At 36.2% G+C, this 16,432-nt stretch overlaps 1 protein-coding gene across 1 annotated transcript in view; it reads right to left on the reverse strand.

The window, feature by feature from the left end:
* Positions 1 to 16,432, reverse strand: part of LOC123558262 (coatomer subunit alpha-like) — a 67,180-nt gene that overhangs the window by 20,270 nt on the left and 30,478 nt on the right. The window contains 7 exon segments of the mRNA XM_053544489.1: positions 1,527 to 1,666; positions 1,775 to 1,802; positions 3,350 to 3,419; positions 3,941 to 4,016; positions 4,969 to 5,035; positions 5,446 to 5,679; positions 6,836 to 6,971. Of these exon segments, the coding sequence (XP_053400464.1) occupies positions 1,527 to 1,666; positions 1,775 to 1,802; positions 3,350 to 3,419; positions 3,941 to 4,016; positions 4,969 to 5,035; positions 5,446 to 5,679; positions 6,836 to 6,971 (751 nt within the window).

A 16,432-nucleotide genomic window follows, 5' to 3' on the forward strand; every position in this document is an offset into this window, starting at 1 on the left:
GAAATTAATGATTTTCGCAGTATCTAGCTCTAGTGGCATTCACTACTTCTGCATGTATTCTTATTGTGACATGACAAATAATTCACCATCCCCTTTCCAATATCTTACATTCTCGGTCTCTGCAAAAAACAGCCCCATTATAATTACTAAATGAAATGTTATACATAATTTAGTACCTTAAATTCCACTCTCAAAATGTAAACAACAGGATTATTGACAGCGTGACTCTCGTGTTACTGTAATTAACTTCCTCATTAGAATATTGTTTTTCATTATGTATTAAAGAAATTAATTGCTTCTTCCAGTATCAAATTTTCACTTCTACTAGTCTTACGCACGTAAAGCAAAAACTTCACTGTAATTACGAAATCAGTATCATGCTGGGCAGGATTGATTCTGCCTTCACTGTCAGTGTAGATCATGATCAGCCTGCACATCCATGCAGTCTGATCAAGATCTGCAGTTTCCTATTTTGATTAGCACCCCTTAAGCAGTTAATGGTACTATCCAAATCGTAAGATGGACAAATTCATTACAGAAATTTAGCAGGGTAAGGGTTAATGGGGAACTAATTTCCATGGATTTTGTAGTTACGTCAATGCAGGAAATCAAATTCCACTGGAAAAAAATTTCCCACTCATTTTATCTTAAACAGATAAAAATCCACAAATTAATATCCCCACAAAATATTTACTGCAAAATCACTAATATTCGTGGGGGCATAAATTCCTTGATGAAATTAAATCCCAACCTACATGTTAAACTCACATTAAGGTAGTTCTGCACGTTCGGATCAAAATTTTTACTAAAATGTAGAATTTGATTAAACCCCGATTTTTCAAAACTTCAGAATATACCTAGAAAATTCAGCAAATAAAATAGTGTCGTGTGCTTGAATTTTTTGCTAGACTGATTTGAAAATGTTTTAATAATTTAATGGGAGTCTATGGGAAAATTGCAATTTTCATAACATTTTTGCAAATATAAATTTTTCTACAATGTAGATTTAAATGTGAATTCTCACAGTTGTAAATAAACACATGGCCCATGAAATGGCGATATGAAATGTACATTTCCATCTGCAAATTTCAAGCTGGTTTTAACATTATTATTTTGAATTAGTTGTTTAAATATCATTTTTTACACTTTAGAATGAGGGTGACGTTGCCATTGTAATACATTGACTCACAGGTTGCCATTTATACATAAAATGATTTTCATTTCCTTATGTCAAATCTAGGCTTTATTCTTCCTTATACGGATAAATGGCATTACACCATACGTTCCCGTTTATCAAACATGCAGAACTACCTAAATTTTATGTTCAAAACTTAAAATCCAGAACTTTATATCCCCTTGCAATAGCTGATCTGGCCAAAGTACAAAATTTCTAACCCACTAAATTAAATGGTCTTGGAGTAGATCTAGCTTTTTTAACGTAAAAATCACCAAGTGCCTTGCACACAAAATTAAATGATTCTAAAGTATAAACAAAACATGTATTAAACAACTGCACAAATTCTCACCTTTTTTGTTGGACATCAAACAGGGTAACATTATCACTGTCCTTGAGAAGTAGGCAGCCTGTACCGGCATAGAATATATCCTCACAGTTTGGTGCTTGTACTTTCTTGGTTATCTCATTCTTCAAGTTCTTAACCACAATCTGAATAACACATTTATCAATTAAGTGGACACTCAAATCAATTACTACAACAGAAATAATATATAACAGTATCAAAAATGGCCGTTTTCTCATGGAACAATTTATTACTGTGTTCAAAACATCAAACTTCTCAATACTGAATAAGTAAAGGGCAAAGAAAGGGTCTTTATAGATCAACTGTGCAAAGAAAGGGTTTTATTGATAAACAGTGGAAAGAAAGGGTCTTTATTGTCCAAAAGTGCAAAGAAAAGAGGTTTTCATTACTAAACAGTGCAAAGAAAGTTTTGTTTGTTGGGTTTAATATCGCATCGACACAATTATAGGTCATATGGCGACTTTCCAGCTTTGGTGGTGGAGGAAGACCCAAGGTGCCCCACCGTGCATTATTTAATCATGGGCAGGGCACCTGGGTAGAACCACTGACCTGTTGTAAGCCAGCTGGATGGCTTCCTCACATGAAGAATTCAATGCCCCGAATGAGATGAGACTCGAACCCACATTAGTGAGGGGTAAGTGATTTGAAGTCATCGACCTTAACTAATCGGCCACAGAGGCACCACAGTACAAAGAAAGGGTCTTTATTGATCAACAGTGCAAAGAAAGATTCTAAGGTGATAAACAGTGCAAAGAAAGGGTTTTCATTGAAAAACGAGATTTCACTCTATTTTCTAATTAGAATTTTTCAGACCTTTTTTGTTTTTATAGATCTTTGATCAATAAAAGTCAGGAATGAAGTCTTTATTAACTGGTTAAAGGTAACTTTCAAAATGATTGCAAATAAAATTAGTTTTTCTAAAAATTTTGTTTGCATTTCGTATTCTGTAGATTTATGTCATAACTGTTGCCATCACCCAGTTTAATAGTTAATTAAGTCTTCTGCTATATGGTATTCAAGCATAATATATCTCAAGTTTGCTTGCTTTGCTAGAATTAAAGGAGAATTTACACATGGAGACATTCCAGCATTAATATTTCACAATGACTATGGGTGCCCTTTTGGCATACAGACACTAAATAGAAAAATGGCGCGAAAAAAAATGGTAGTCGCATAATGGCGGATACAAATAGTCCTCAGTTTTTTTGCTCTGTAGAGCTATTTTCCTTATTTTCTTTGCAATTTTTTTGCTAAAATCACATGACAAATCTATGCTTGACATGTAGGTAGCATTTTCATAATGAAATAACAACATGACAATATTTTTCATGGAAACTTAGATCATACATCACCAGTATAATTCGGGGTCTCATTTTATAGCTGATTTTGCAGTTTGTGTGTTTGACTGAAATTATTTTTCTTGCATCAAACATGACCCCCACTTTTCTTTTGATTTTTAGTTAGCACTGACAATATTCTTCAAGAAAATGTAAGTTACAGAAATTTAAAATGGGTCCTGATGTGTGCTGCGGTCATTGGAAATAGGTCAATTTTATATAGAATAAAGAACAACAACTATTTAGTGTGTTATAACCTTTTAAGCACTTTTCAGGCATGTGCCAGCAACCAGGTAGAACCACCAAACATGTATAAACCACCTGGATGTCTTCTTCACGCACATCTGTTAAACATTTGATATGGCTACAGCAGAAAGTGGTCAGGAAAACAAGTTTGGCAGTTAACAAACTACTTCGCCAGGAAACATTTTATATTGTTGGTAAGTTATTGCAACAGTAATGTATACTTACAGAGTGACCGCAAACCTGTTTCTAGCCACCCAGACAGCTGTCAATCCAGAGGACCTCTTTCCTTCAGGTGCTGAAAAAGTCATGTTAGATTCCTTACTGCACAAACAAAACAACCCCAAAAGCACAAAATTCAAGCTCTATCGCTAAAGTCATGAAGAAATGGAGATTTTTAGCCTGAATAATCCCTTTATTTTGAGCTATTTTCATCTTAAAGTAGATGACAGTGTATTAGCTTTGTAAAGAAATTAATGATATCATACTATTAAAACACTCAAATTTCCTAGAAAAATATCACTAACTTTATACAGTAAATTCTTTAACCTTTATCAGGGTCTGCACTATTTGTTATTCAGTCATTAGAATTTCATTGAACTCCCCTTCAGATAATATATGGCACTGCCCAAATTGAATGATGGACCAGTCCATTTTAGAAATCTAGCAGGGAAAAGGTTAATTTATTCACCATTTAAATCATATCTTTCTCCCAGTTTTTCATCCATGTAGCATTTCATAATAAAAGCATACAGATATCATGTAGAAATCTACAAGCAACCAAAAGAGAACAATTATATAACAACACAATATACCTACCATCAGGATTCTTTGAGTCAGATTTTTTTGGAATGGCATACAAATCATACGTGCTGTTCTCTACATTACTTGTACGCTGTAAAACAAATAGTAACTTATACATATGAAATTCAGCCATTAACAATGCTAAACAGCCTCCTTTATCAGGGACTCTTAAACTGGTACTTAATTTTTATCTAAAAGGTGCAATTATCAAAGTCAATGACCACACACATCACAAATACACAGAAAATCGCAAACATAGCATAAACACATATAATATAGAAACATAGCATATACACTGCTTAATTGCTCCATAATCTGACAGTCAAACCACACTCAAAAGGTCTAGATGGTGACAATAAAACTGTTTGCATGATGGGAGATTTTGATGTGTAACTTACATTCTAAAGTGTAACATACAATGACAAAGACGTCCGGAAATTATGAAGTGTAACTAACAGTGGAAAAGAGGATGGGAGATTTTTGGAGTGTAACTTAACAGTGGTAAATATGATGGGTGATTTTGCAGTGTAACTTACAGTAGTAAAGATGATGGGTGATTCTGGAGTGTAACTTACAGTGGTAAAGAGGATGGGAGATTCTGGAGTGTAACTAACAGTGGTAAAGATGATGGGAGATTTTGGAGCGTAACTTACAGTGGTAAAGAGGATGGGAGATTTTGGAGTGTTACTTACAGTGGTGCAAAGGATGTGAGATTTTGGAGCGTAACTTACAGTGGTAAGATGATGGGAGATTTTGGAGTGTAACTTACAGTGGTACAAAGGATGCAAGATTTTGGAGTGTAACTTACAGTGGTACAGAGGATGGGAGATTTTGGAGTTTAACTTACAGTGGTACAGAGGATGGGAGATTTTTGGAGTGTTAACTTACAGTGGTACAGAGGATGGGAGATTTTGGAGTGTAACTTACAGTGGTTAAGAGAACGGGAGATTTGGAGTGTTACTTACAGTGGTAGCGGGGATAGGAGATTTTGGAGTGTTACTTACAGTGGTAAAGAGGATGTGAGATTTTAGAGTGTAACTTACAGTGACAAGGAGTACAGCATTCTCTGCAGGATTGTACGACATGGAGAACACAGGAGATCTTGATCCACTGAAAGTATTAAATACAATCTGTGTATAAACTTACAACTATTCTTTTGAATTTTTCTTTCTACACAGTATCGTATCAGTAGATGTCCTATATATTTCAAATTCAAACTTGGGTGCATATTCTTGTTATACATGCAAAAACACTAGGTAATAATTATATGCAAGTCTATTTTTTTTTCAATTAATTTTTTTCAAATTTTGTAGGACAACCAAGATAAAATAGCACAACAACCAACAAATAATACGCATAATTTCGAATAGATCGTATTCCAAATTAATTCCTACTACAATGAAATCATTTCACAATACAATAATTTTTCAATATTTGATTTTATCAAAAGTGTAAGAAGCGTGAAGAGGGGTTGCAAGCTAAATTTACAAACAATAAAAGGACCATTACTCTTGTCTTACCGTCTAAGTTGCATCACTGGGACGTCCTTATTGGTGGTGAAGTCGAGTTTTCTCAGGAATTTCTCCTTCACATAGTACAATACGTTACCATAGACAGCATATGCAGGGCGTTCCCGTTCCAGCTTGAAGATAATCATCCCGCTGTCATGGCCCGCAGCAAACAAGTTTAGTGTTGGATAGGCTGTCATTATCCAGAACCTATCATTCTCTCTGCGGAATGTCTGAACACCAGTTCTAAGAATAACAATTGCGACAATCATTGTAAACAAGAGCTGTCAGATGACAGCGCACTCGACTATTCGAAGAATTGATTGAAGAATGGGGTCAAAATATTACAACAGATTTTCAGACAAAAGAAAAAAATAGATTAGACAAACCATGTTCCTTTATTTGTGGATTTCGATAAGTCTTGCACTTAATGGCAATGTGTGACCATGATGGTAATGAAGTGTTCAAAGTTTCAAAGTCAAACAGTTTAAACAAAATATGGAATGGTATGAAAAATTTAACTGATTTCCAAGTCCAAAAAGGGCCATAATTCAGCCAAACTAGTTGTCAGAATTATGTACTCTTGCCTACAGATGGAAATCATGATGATAAACAAGTGTTCAAAGTTTTAAAGCCATATGTCAAATAATTTTGACAAAACATGGACTTGTACGAAAACAAAACCAATTTCAAAGTCCAAAAAGGGCCATAATTCAACCAAAATAGAAGACAAGAGTTATGTACTCTTGCCTACAGATAGAGCCTATAATACTGAATAAGTGATAAAAGCTTCAAAGCCATATGTCAAACACTTTACACAAAATATGAACTGGTACGAAAAACTTAACCAAGATTTCTAAGTCAAAAGGGGCCATAATTCAGCCAAAATCCTTGATGGAGTTATGTACTCTTGCCTATAACTGGACATGGTGATGGTAAACAAGTGTTGAAAGTTTCAAAGCTTTATCTCAAAAGACTTTGTCAAAATATGAACTAGTACGAAAAACTTAAACATAGATTTCTAAGTCAAAAGGGGCCATAATTCAGCCAAAATCCTTGATGGAGTTATGTACTCTTGCCTATAACTGGACATGGTGATGGTAAACAAGTGTTGAAAGTTTAAAAGCTGTTCCTCAAAAGACTTTGTCAAAATGTGGACTGGTACGAAAAACTTAACCAAGGTGTGACGCCGACGCCGACACCAACTCCATGGTGAGTAGGATAGCTCTACCTATTCTTCGAACAGTCAAGCTAAAAAAGTTCTTTCTACATTCATACAATATTTTAATCACAAAATGTAAGCATTAAAATCACAAAATCAAAATAACGACCTTTCATCATTTTAAACCAGTAGCAAAATTTCATTATGTTATAACAGTTGCCATGTTTCATAATTTTTTACCTTTTACTCATGTCCCATACTCTGATACTCTTGTCCTCGTAATTACTGAGGATCAACTCCTGTCTCGGGTGGAACAAACAACATGATACGTTATTATAATGGCCGCGGCATGTATCAACCTCCCAGGCCTTTGAATCTGAAATAGGTATTAGCAGATTAAACACTAAAATGGAATCAAAAGCTATATAAACATGTCATCTGCAATACTTGGGTTTTCGACATTTCAAATACACAAATATATACATTTTCGGGCGAAGAATTGGGCAGAATTTTGCGCCATAACAACAACAGATCATCCCTAATATGAGCAGCGCCATGAGAAAACCATCATAGTGCACTTGCGACCAGCAAGGATCCGCACAGTCTGGTTATGACCCATGCTGTTTGCTAACAGTTTCTCTAATTCCAAAAGTGAACAGTATGGATCCTGACCAGACTGCGCAGATGCGCAGGCTGGTGTGGATCCATGTTGGTTGCAAACCCACTATGATGGTTTTCTCATGGCGCAGCTCATATATAGTTATACCTATCTCTCAGATACTTATCACATTCAACACTACCCTATTATAGTAAACTGAATACAAGAAGACCATGGTCTAGAGGTTTGAATCTTCGACAGGCTTTTAAACTACCCTTACAGAAGAAAAAGGCCTGCTGCGTACTCTTGCTGTATATATATGATGCGTATGTGATGTGTACTGAAATCAAGGGCTTTAAATAGTACGCAGGATATACACCGCACATACACCGATAGTACGTTTGTAGTACACTTTTGACATGCAAATGAGCTCTGCTGCGTACTACTTGCTGCGTACATGCTGTGGACTACATAGTACACAGGATGTACGCTGGAGGAATTTAGTATGCGGGAAATAGTACGCAGCATGTACGCGGCACATACACTTTTCACATGCAAATGAGCCTGCGGTGTACTACCCCTGCGGCGTACATGCTGTGTACTCCTGCGGCGTACATGCTGTGTACTCCTGCAGCGTACATGCTGTGTACTCCTGGCCCTAGTCCTGCGGCGTACATGCTGTGTACTCCTGCTGCATACATGCTGTGTACTCTTGTGGCGAAACTGCTCTGATAATTTAAATTCCTTACCCCACCAACTTTCGTATGCAAATGCTGATCATTTGGACAGAAAAAAACAGAAAAAAGATAAGTGACATGCATCAATAATTATTTACCCTTACCAAAATAATGTAGATTGATGTTATCAAATAAATTAGTATGCTTTTCTTCATCCACTTTTCAATGAAATAAATCAATTTTTGTAGCATGTAATTTGATAAACATTTGAAGAAAATGGCGTAACTGCATCAAGCGGAAACAACTTTAATGCAACTAAATATAAGTGTTATGATTTATTATAGACGATGTGTGTGTAGTATGTATTTATTTTGATTAAAATCCATCTGAGAACAATCTAGGACTGGAATTATATAAGCATTTATACACCTTTACGTCCGTAAAAAGTAGCGCCCCAAAAAATTTTGGATTGATTTTTTCCAATGGGGCGAGCGCAGTTAGCCAAAAACGTTCTGAAAATATACGAGCAGCAAATCCGATGAACAACTTTTTAATTTGGTGAGGCCATAATGAGTTAACATAATGAACATTAAAGCCTTTATAAAACATGATAGAATGGTGTTTTGCTTAAGAGTATTCAAATAACAGTGAGAGCTATTAATTCTTCTCATTCGGGCGCTGTTGAGGCATTATCTTGGTAATTATTTCATGTATTACAAAATGTAATGCAACGAAGTTCAAATAAGGCTTTTCAATTATCCAAGTTAGAAAGCTCCAGGATTAATTCAAAATGAAAAAGAATATATTTTTACACTGCATGCAAGGTACAGCTCAGAAATCACTGAGATGTAAGCTTCACAAATGAACATTGAAAATAGTTTGGCAAATTTTCATTGTTCAGAATACCGGTAATCTGAACTATTCTATGCTATTAAGATAAAAGTTACTCGGAAATCAAGTTCTTGCTTCCCAAAAAAAAAAAAAAATGTACAAATCCTTCCTGCAGGAAGTGTACTTCAGACTTTTACCTAAAAAAAATTCAAAGTATAAACACCAAAAGAAAATGAACAAGTCCCTCCCGCGTATATGAAGTTTTCTTCAGACTTTAACTTATAAAAAAAACAACTTAAGTATAAATGCCAAAAGAAATTGTACAAGTCTTTCCCGTGTATATGAAGTGTACTGCACAAATTTCAAAGTATCTGCGGTGTACATGCAGTGTACTATTTTCTTGTACAAGTCCCTCCTGCGTACATGCAGTGTACTCCTTAAATTTTCAGAGTCTGTGCTGCGTACTTGAAGTGTACTAGTGACCTCCTGCGTACATGCTGTGTACTCTTCGAAATACTACGCGGCATGCGGTGTATGATAAATGTACTCCTCTGGCATACTACTGTGTTCGCGGCATATACACAGCAAATACGCAGCATGTACGCCACAGAGGCTTGCTTCTGTAAGGGTAATCATATATTAAATTCTGTTTCAAAATATCAATCTTTGTGAGAAACACTAGTATTATGTTTTGATTTTACTGCATAGTGTTTTCAGTGCTCATATTCCTTAACTCATACATGTACAGTATTCTAAAATGATGCAATATAACCTAAAAGTTAATCGACTGTTAACTTAATTGCCTGAGTGTTAAAGTTTCAAACAACTTGGTCCATATGGGACAAAAATAACACCTGTGAGAATTTCATTATGAACACATGATCAAACTACCCTTAGACAAAACAGAAAGGTACACATCATCTTGTGAAATCCAGCACCACCAAATGAAGCCATATTTAAAACCTGATTAAAAATTCCATTTCCTATTATCTACTGGAAAATGTAACTAAGGTTTAATTTCACTCTCGAGTTTAAAGTATGACGTTGGGATTTCACTAAGGAATATTTTCATTATTTAATATCATATTTTACTTACAATGCAAAATCTGCAAAGATGTACTGTTGCAATGTCTGCATAGCTGCAACTGACAGATCCAAAACTGTCAATCATTAATGTTTACATAAACAGGCTGTCCAATCGGGACTGTCAAATATGATTGACCTAGTTTACACAACAGACTATGTGCATTTTGTTTGTGATGCCACTTGTAAGCACTTGACAATCATATGACTAGAATAACAATAGAGGGAGGAGTTAGATAAAATTTATCATAAACAACAACTGGAAATGTCCATGTCTGCATAGCTGCAATGTCTATATAGTTACAGAGCTAGAAAGACTTAATTTGACCATTTCAGTGAGGTTTGTGTACAGGAGATCAATGCACCAGCAAAAGATGCTTGTTGGATATAGAGAAAAACAAATGCTAATTGTGTGAAAAGCTGACAGAGAAATACTGCGACTAAAATGGATAGCGGGCAGCAAAGCGGTTCCCAAATCCCGAGGTTGATATGGATCATTGGAATGCCGATTGTCTTTTGCGTAGGAATTGTGGGAAATGTTATTACGATAATCGTACTTTCAAAAAAGAATCAAAAGAAATCATCAACAACAGTGTTCCTCACAGTGTTAGCAATCGCTGATCTGTTAGTGATGACAATTTCCCTACCAAGATGGTGGCTAATTTACATGTTCGGAATAGATGTTCGTCATTTCAGCAACGGAATTTGCAAGTTTCACTGGTTTCTTGTGTACTTCGACAGCGCTCTCTCTATTAGCATTCTTGTTGTACTGACCATTGAGCGAGTAATCAGCACAGTAAAGCCGTATAAGATGAAAACGTTCTGCACGGTTAAAAGTGCAGTCATTATCTCCGGCACTATTGCTATTGCTTTGACATTATTCTATGGTCATGTTCTGTATGGCTTTGAATTGTTTTACAAAGAAATACCAAACAGGTCAAATGGAAACACAAACGCAAACAATGACACGGAGACACTCGCAGTAAATGAAAATCTGATTACAAACCTTAAAGAAACAACATCAAACAGGCAGGATTCTGACATCAACAGAAACTGTAGCATGTTCAATTTGAAAAAAACATCAAACTGTTCTACACAACTTGTAGAAAATGCCACCTTCTCAGAAGAAGGTACTGGGGTGTCTTCACATCTGATAAAAGCGTGCTGGTTTAAAAATCCAAGTTATGGGAAGTTTTACAGTGGTGCATTTCAAATAATGATCATCATACTTATCACTGTCATTCCAGAGACAACTTTCCTCGTCGGTGGAATCATCATTGTGAGAAAGCTTACAACCAGCCGAAAACGTGTAGCACCAGAGGAGACGAGACGCACCGGTAACCAACAAACTATCAACAGGGCAGATGCTCAATCAAAACAGATCACAGTTTCGTTGCTTTTTGTAAACCTTGTCTTTTTCATCTGTACATCACCGGTTATCATTTTTCTTCTTGGGCAGTCAGTATGGATTGACGCGGAAAATGGCATGACGGAGACACAAGAGATTATCTGGGCTATATTTAACCTCCTGTACTACACAAACCATGCTGTGAACTTTATCCTGTATTTTCTCAGTGGAACAAGGTTCAGACAGCAAGTGATGGACACACTATGTTGCAGGAAAACTGATATTACATTTAGAAGTCAAGTTAGCAGAAATTAGAACAAGAGTAAACACAGAAATTGATCGAGCTTTAATGATGAAATAAAACATTTGAGCCGTGCCATGAGAAAACCAACATAATGGATTTGCGACCAGCATGGATCCAGACCAGCCTGTGCATCCGCGCAGTCTGGTCAGGATCCATGCTGTTCACTTTCAAAGCCTATAGTAATTAGAGAAACTGTTAGCGAACAGCATGGATCCTGACCAGACTGCGTGGATGCGCAGGCTGTTCTGGATCCATGCTGGTCACAAAGCCACTATGTTAGATTTCCCATGGCACAGCTCCTTTGTTGTCAATCTGCCTGGGTGTCAGAGAAGTGCTTTTTTCATGAACATATTGGAAGAACAGTTATGATATCACTGACAAATTGTATCTGATTACTGATTACATGTGAATACTTGAACAACTGTAATCAATTACAGTTTATTATGATTACTAATTACGATTACTCAAGGTCTGGAACATACTGGAGAGACTGTTGGGACTTCCATGATAAATATGTGTCAACAATTTACAAATGTAGTACTGGGTGAATATTGCATGTATAACAGAGTCTGATAAAAGGCTATCATTTTACATTTTCTTTGTGAATTTTGTGTGTAATACTATAAACTATTTCATTTGAGTGAGAGAATATAATTGTTTTCATTTCTGAAATGGTTATTGCTTGCTCATTTATAAATACAAGAGGACCTTGATGGTCCTGAATCGCTCACCTGTTCCCACATGACCCAGTTTTGAGTATGACGTCGTTTTTTTCTATTATTTGACATAGTGACCTAGTTTTTGAGCTCATGTGACCCAGTTTTGAACTTGACCTAGATATCATCAAGATAAAAATTCTGACCAATTTTCATGAAGATCCACTGAAAAATATGGCCTCTAGAGAGGTCAAACGATTTTTCTAATTTTAGACCTACTGACTTAGTTTTGGACCGCAGTTGACCCAGTTTCAAACCTGACCTAGATATCATCAAGATGAACATTCAGACCAAGTTTCATACAGATCCCATGAAAAGTATGGCCTCTAGAAAGGTCACAAGGTTTTTTTATTATCTGACCTACTGACCTAGTTTTTGATGACACGTGATCCAGTTTCAAACTTGACCTAAATATCATCAATGTGAACATTCTGACCAATTTTCATGAAGATCCATTCAAGGGTATGGCCTCTAGAGAGGTAACAAGGTTTTTCTATTTTAAGACCTACTGACCTAGTTTTTGATCGCAGTTGACCCAGTTTCAAACTTGACCTATATATCATCAAGATAAACATTCAGACCAACTTTAATACAGATCCCATGAAAAATATGACCTCTAGAGAGGTCACAAGGTTTTTTCATTATTTGACCTACTGACCTACTTTTTGAAGACACATTACCCACTTTCGAACTTGACCTAGATATCATCAAGATGAACATTCTGACCAAATTTTATGAAGATCCATTCACAAATATGGCCTCTAGAGAGGTCACAAGGTTTTTCTATTTTTAGACCTACTGAGCTAGTTTTTGACCGAACGTGACCCAGTTTCTAACTTGACCTTGATATTATCAAGATGAACATTCGTACCAACTTTCATACAGATCCAATGAAAAATATGGCCTTTAGAGAGGTCACAAGGTTTTTCTATTATTTGACCTAGTTTTAGAAGGCACGTGACCCAGTTTCGAACTGACCTAGATATCATCAAGATGAACATTCATACCAACTTTCATACAGATCCAATGAAAAATATGGCCTTTAGAGAGGTCACAAGCTTTTTCTATTATTTGACCTAGTTTTTGAGCTCATGTGACCCAGTTTCGAACTGACCTAGATATCATCAAGGTGAACATTCTGACCAATTTTCATGATGATCTTTTGAAATATATGGCCTCTAGAGAGGTAACAAGGTTTTTCTATTTTTAGACCTACTGACCTAGTTTTTGACCGCACATGACCCAGTTTCAAACCTGACCTATATATCATCAAGATAAACATTCAGACCAACTTTAATACAGATCCCATGAAAAATATCACCTCTAGAGAGGTCACAAGGTTTTTTCATTATTTGACCTACTGACCTAATTTTTGAAGACACGTTACCCACTTTCGAACTTGACCTAGATATCATCAAGATGAACATTCTGACCAAATTTTATGAAGATCCATTCACAAGTATGGCCTCTAGAGAGGTCACAAGGTTTTTCTATTTTTAGACCAACTAAGCTAGTTTTTGACCGCACGTGACCCAGTTTCGAACTTGACCTTGATATTATCAAGATGAACATTCGTACCAACTTTCATACAGATCCCATGAAAAATATGGCCTTTAGAGAGGTCATAAGGTTTTTCTATTATTTGACCTAGTTTTAGAAGGCACGTGACCCAGTTTCGAACTGACCTAGATATCATCAAGATGAACATTCATACCAACTTTCATACAGATCCAATGAAAAATATGGCCTTTAGAGAGGTCACAAGCTTTTTCTATTATTTGACCTAGTTTTAGAAGGCACATGACCCAGTTTTGAACTGACCTAGATATCATCAAGGTGAACATTCTGACCAATTTTCATGACGATCTTTTGAAATATATGGCCTCTAGAGAGGTAACAAGGTTTTTCTATTTTTAGACTTACTGACCTAGTTTTTGACCGCACATGACCCAGTTTCAAACCTGACCTATATATCATCAAGATAAACATTCAGACCAACTTTAATACAGATCCCATGAAAAATATCACCTCTAGAGAGGTCACAAGGTTTTTTCATTATTTGACCTACTGACCTACTTTTTGAAGACACGTTACCCACTTTCGAACTTGACCTAGATATCATCAAGATGAACATTCTGACCAAATTTTATGAAGATCCATTCACAAGTATGGCCTCTAGAGAGGTCACAAGGTTTTTCTATTTTTAGACCTACTGACCTAGTTTTTGACCGCACGTGACCCAGTTTCGAACTTGACCTTGATATTATCAAGATGAACATTCGTACCAACTTTCATACAGATCCAATGAAAAATATGGCCTTTAGAGAGGTCACAAGGTTTTTCTATTATTTGACCTAGTTTTAGAAGGCACGTGACCCAGTTTCGAACTGACCTAGATATCATCAAGATGAACATTCATACCAACTTTCATACAGATCCAATGAAAAATATGGCCTTTAGAGAGGTCACAAGCTTTTTCTATTATTTGACCTAGTTTTAGAAGGCACGTGACCCAGTTTCGAACTGACCTAGATATCATCAAGGTGAACATTCTGACCAATTTTCATGACGATCTTTTGAAATATATGGCCTCTAGAGAGGTAACAAGGTTTTTCTATTTTTAGACCTACTGACCTAGTTTTTGACCGCACATGACCCAGTTTCAAAATTGATCTAGATATCATCAAGGAGATAAACATTCAGACCAACTTTCATACAGATCCCATGAAAAATATGGCCTTTAGAGAGGTCACAAGGTTTTTCTATTTTTTGACCTACTGACCTAATTTTTGAAGGCACTTGAACCAGTTTCGAACTTGACCTAGAAATCATCAAGGTGAACATTTTGACCAATTTTCATGAAGATCTTGTGAAATATATGGCCTCTAGAGAGGTCACAAGGTTTTTCTATTTGTAGACCTACTGACCTAGTTTTTGACCGCACATAACCCAGTTTCGAACTTGACCTAGATATCATCAAGATGAACACTCAGACCAACTTTCATACAGATCCCATGAAAAATATGACCTTTAGAGAGGTCACAAGGTTTTTCTATTATTTGACCTAGTGTTTGAAGGCACGTGACCCAGTTTCAAACTTGACCTAGATATCATCAAGGTGAACATTCTGACCAATTTTCATGACGATCTTGTGAAATATATGGCCTCTAGAGAGGTCACAAGGTTTTTCTATTTTTAGACCTACTGACCTAGGTTTTGACCGCACATGACCCAGTTTCGAACTTGACCTAGATATCATCAAGATGAACATTCAGACCAACTTTCATACAGATCCCATGAAAAATATGGCCTTTAGAGAGGTCACAAGGTTTTTCTATTATTTGACCTACTGACCTAGTTTTTGAAGGCCTGTGACCCAGTTTCGAACTTGACCTAGATATCATCAAGATGAACATTCTGACCAATTTTTATGAAGATCTTTTGAAATCTATGGCCTCTAGAGAGGTCAATAGGTTTTTCTATTTTTAAACCTACTGGCCTAGTTATTGACCGCACGTGACCCAGTTTCGAACTTGACCTAGATATCATCAAGGTGAACATTCTGACCAATTTTCATAAAGACCCCATGAAAAATGTGACCTCTAGAGTGGTCACAAGCAAAGGTTTACGGACTGACGGACGACGGACGCTGCGTGATCACAAAAGCTCACCTTGTCACTTTGTGACAGGTGAGCTAAAAAGGGATTGTCACTGATATTAAAGTTACTACCTGAAAATTTGACTGTGATATTGGACATAGGATATAGACTGGCTCAGTTCACTAGTTCAATCATAAAAATGTAAAAAGATATATCATAGTCAAGGAGCTAGTCTAGTTCAACTGATGTCATCCCCAAAGTCCTTGGGTATTGTTACAGCTCCCCACCCACAGCTGCTTGTACAGCTGCACCAGTTTCTATTACAGAAACAGGGTGTGTGTCTTTTTTTCAACTAATACATCTGATATCTTATTCTCACCTAAATTCTTAATATATGATGCCTTTTCCCCCATTTTTTTGCAACCGGTGCCTTCTCTACACTGATATGTTTATTTTCTCCAAAGTTTAAAGACTAAAATACACAAATGTTACATTTTCCACCTTTTCCTAATCTGTCTTCCTAAAATACACAAATGTTACATTTTCCACCTTTTCCTAATCTGTCTTCCTATAATAACATGACCCACCTGTCTATAATCTGTCAAAATTGTTTAAAATTGTCTTCACACATTTCATTTAGAACCACACATTTAATTTAGAAGCATATGGTGCCTTTTTAAC

Source organism: Mercenaria mercenaria, chromosome 5 (genome assembly GCF_021730395.1).
Source record: "Mercenaria mercenaria strain notata chromosome 5, MADL_Memer_1, whole genome shotgun sequence".
NCBI classification, from domain to species: Eukaryota; Metazoa; Mollusca; class Bivalvia; order Venerida; family Veneridae; genus Mercenaria; species Mercenaria mercenaria.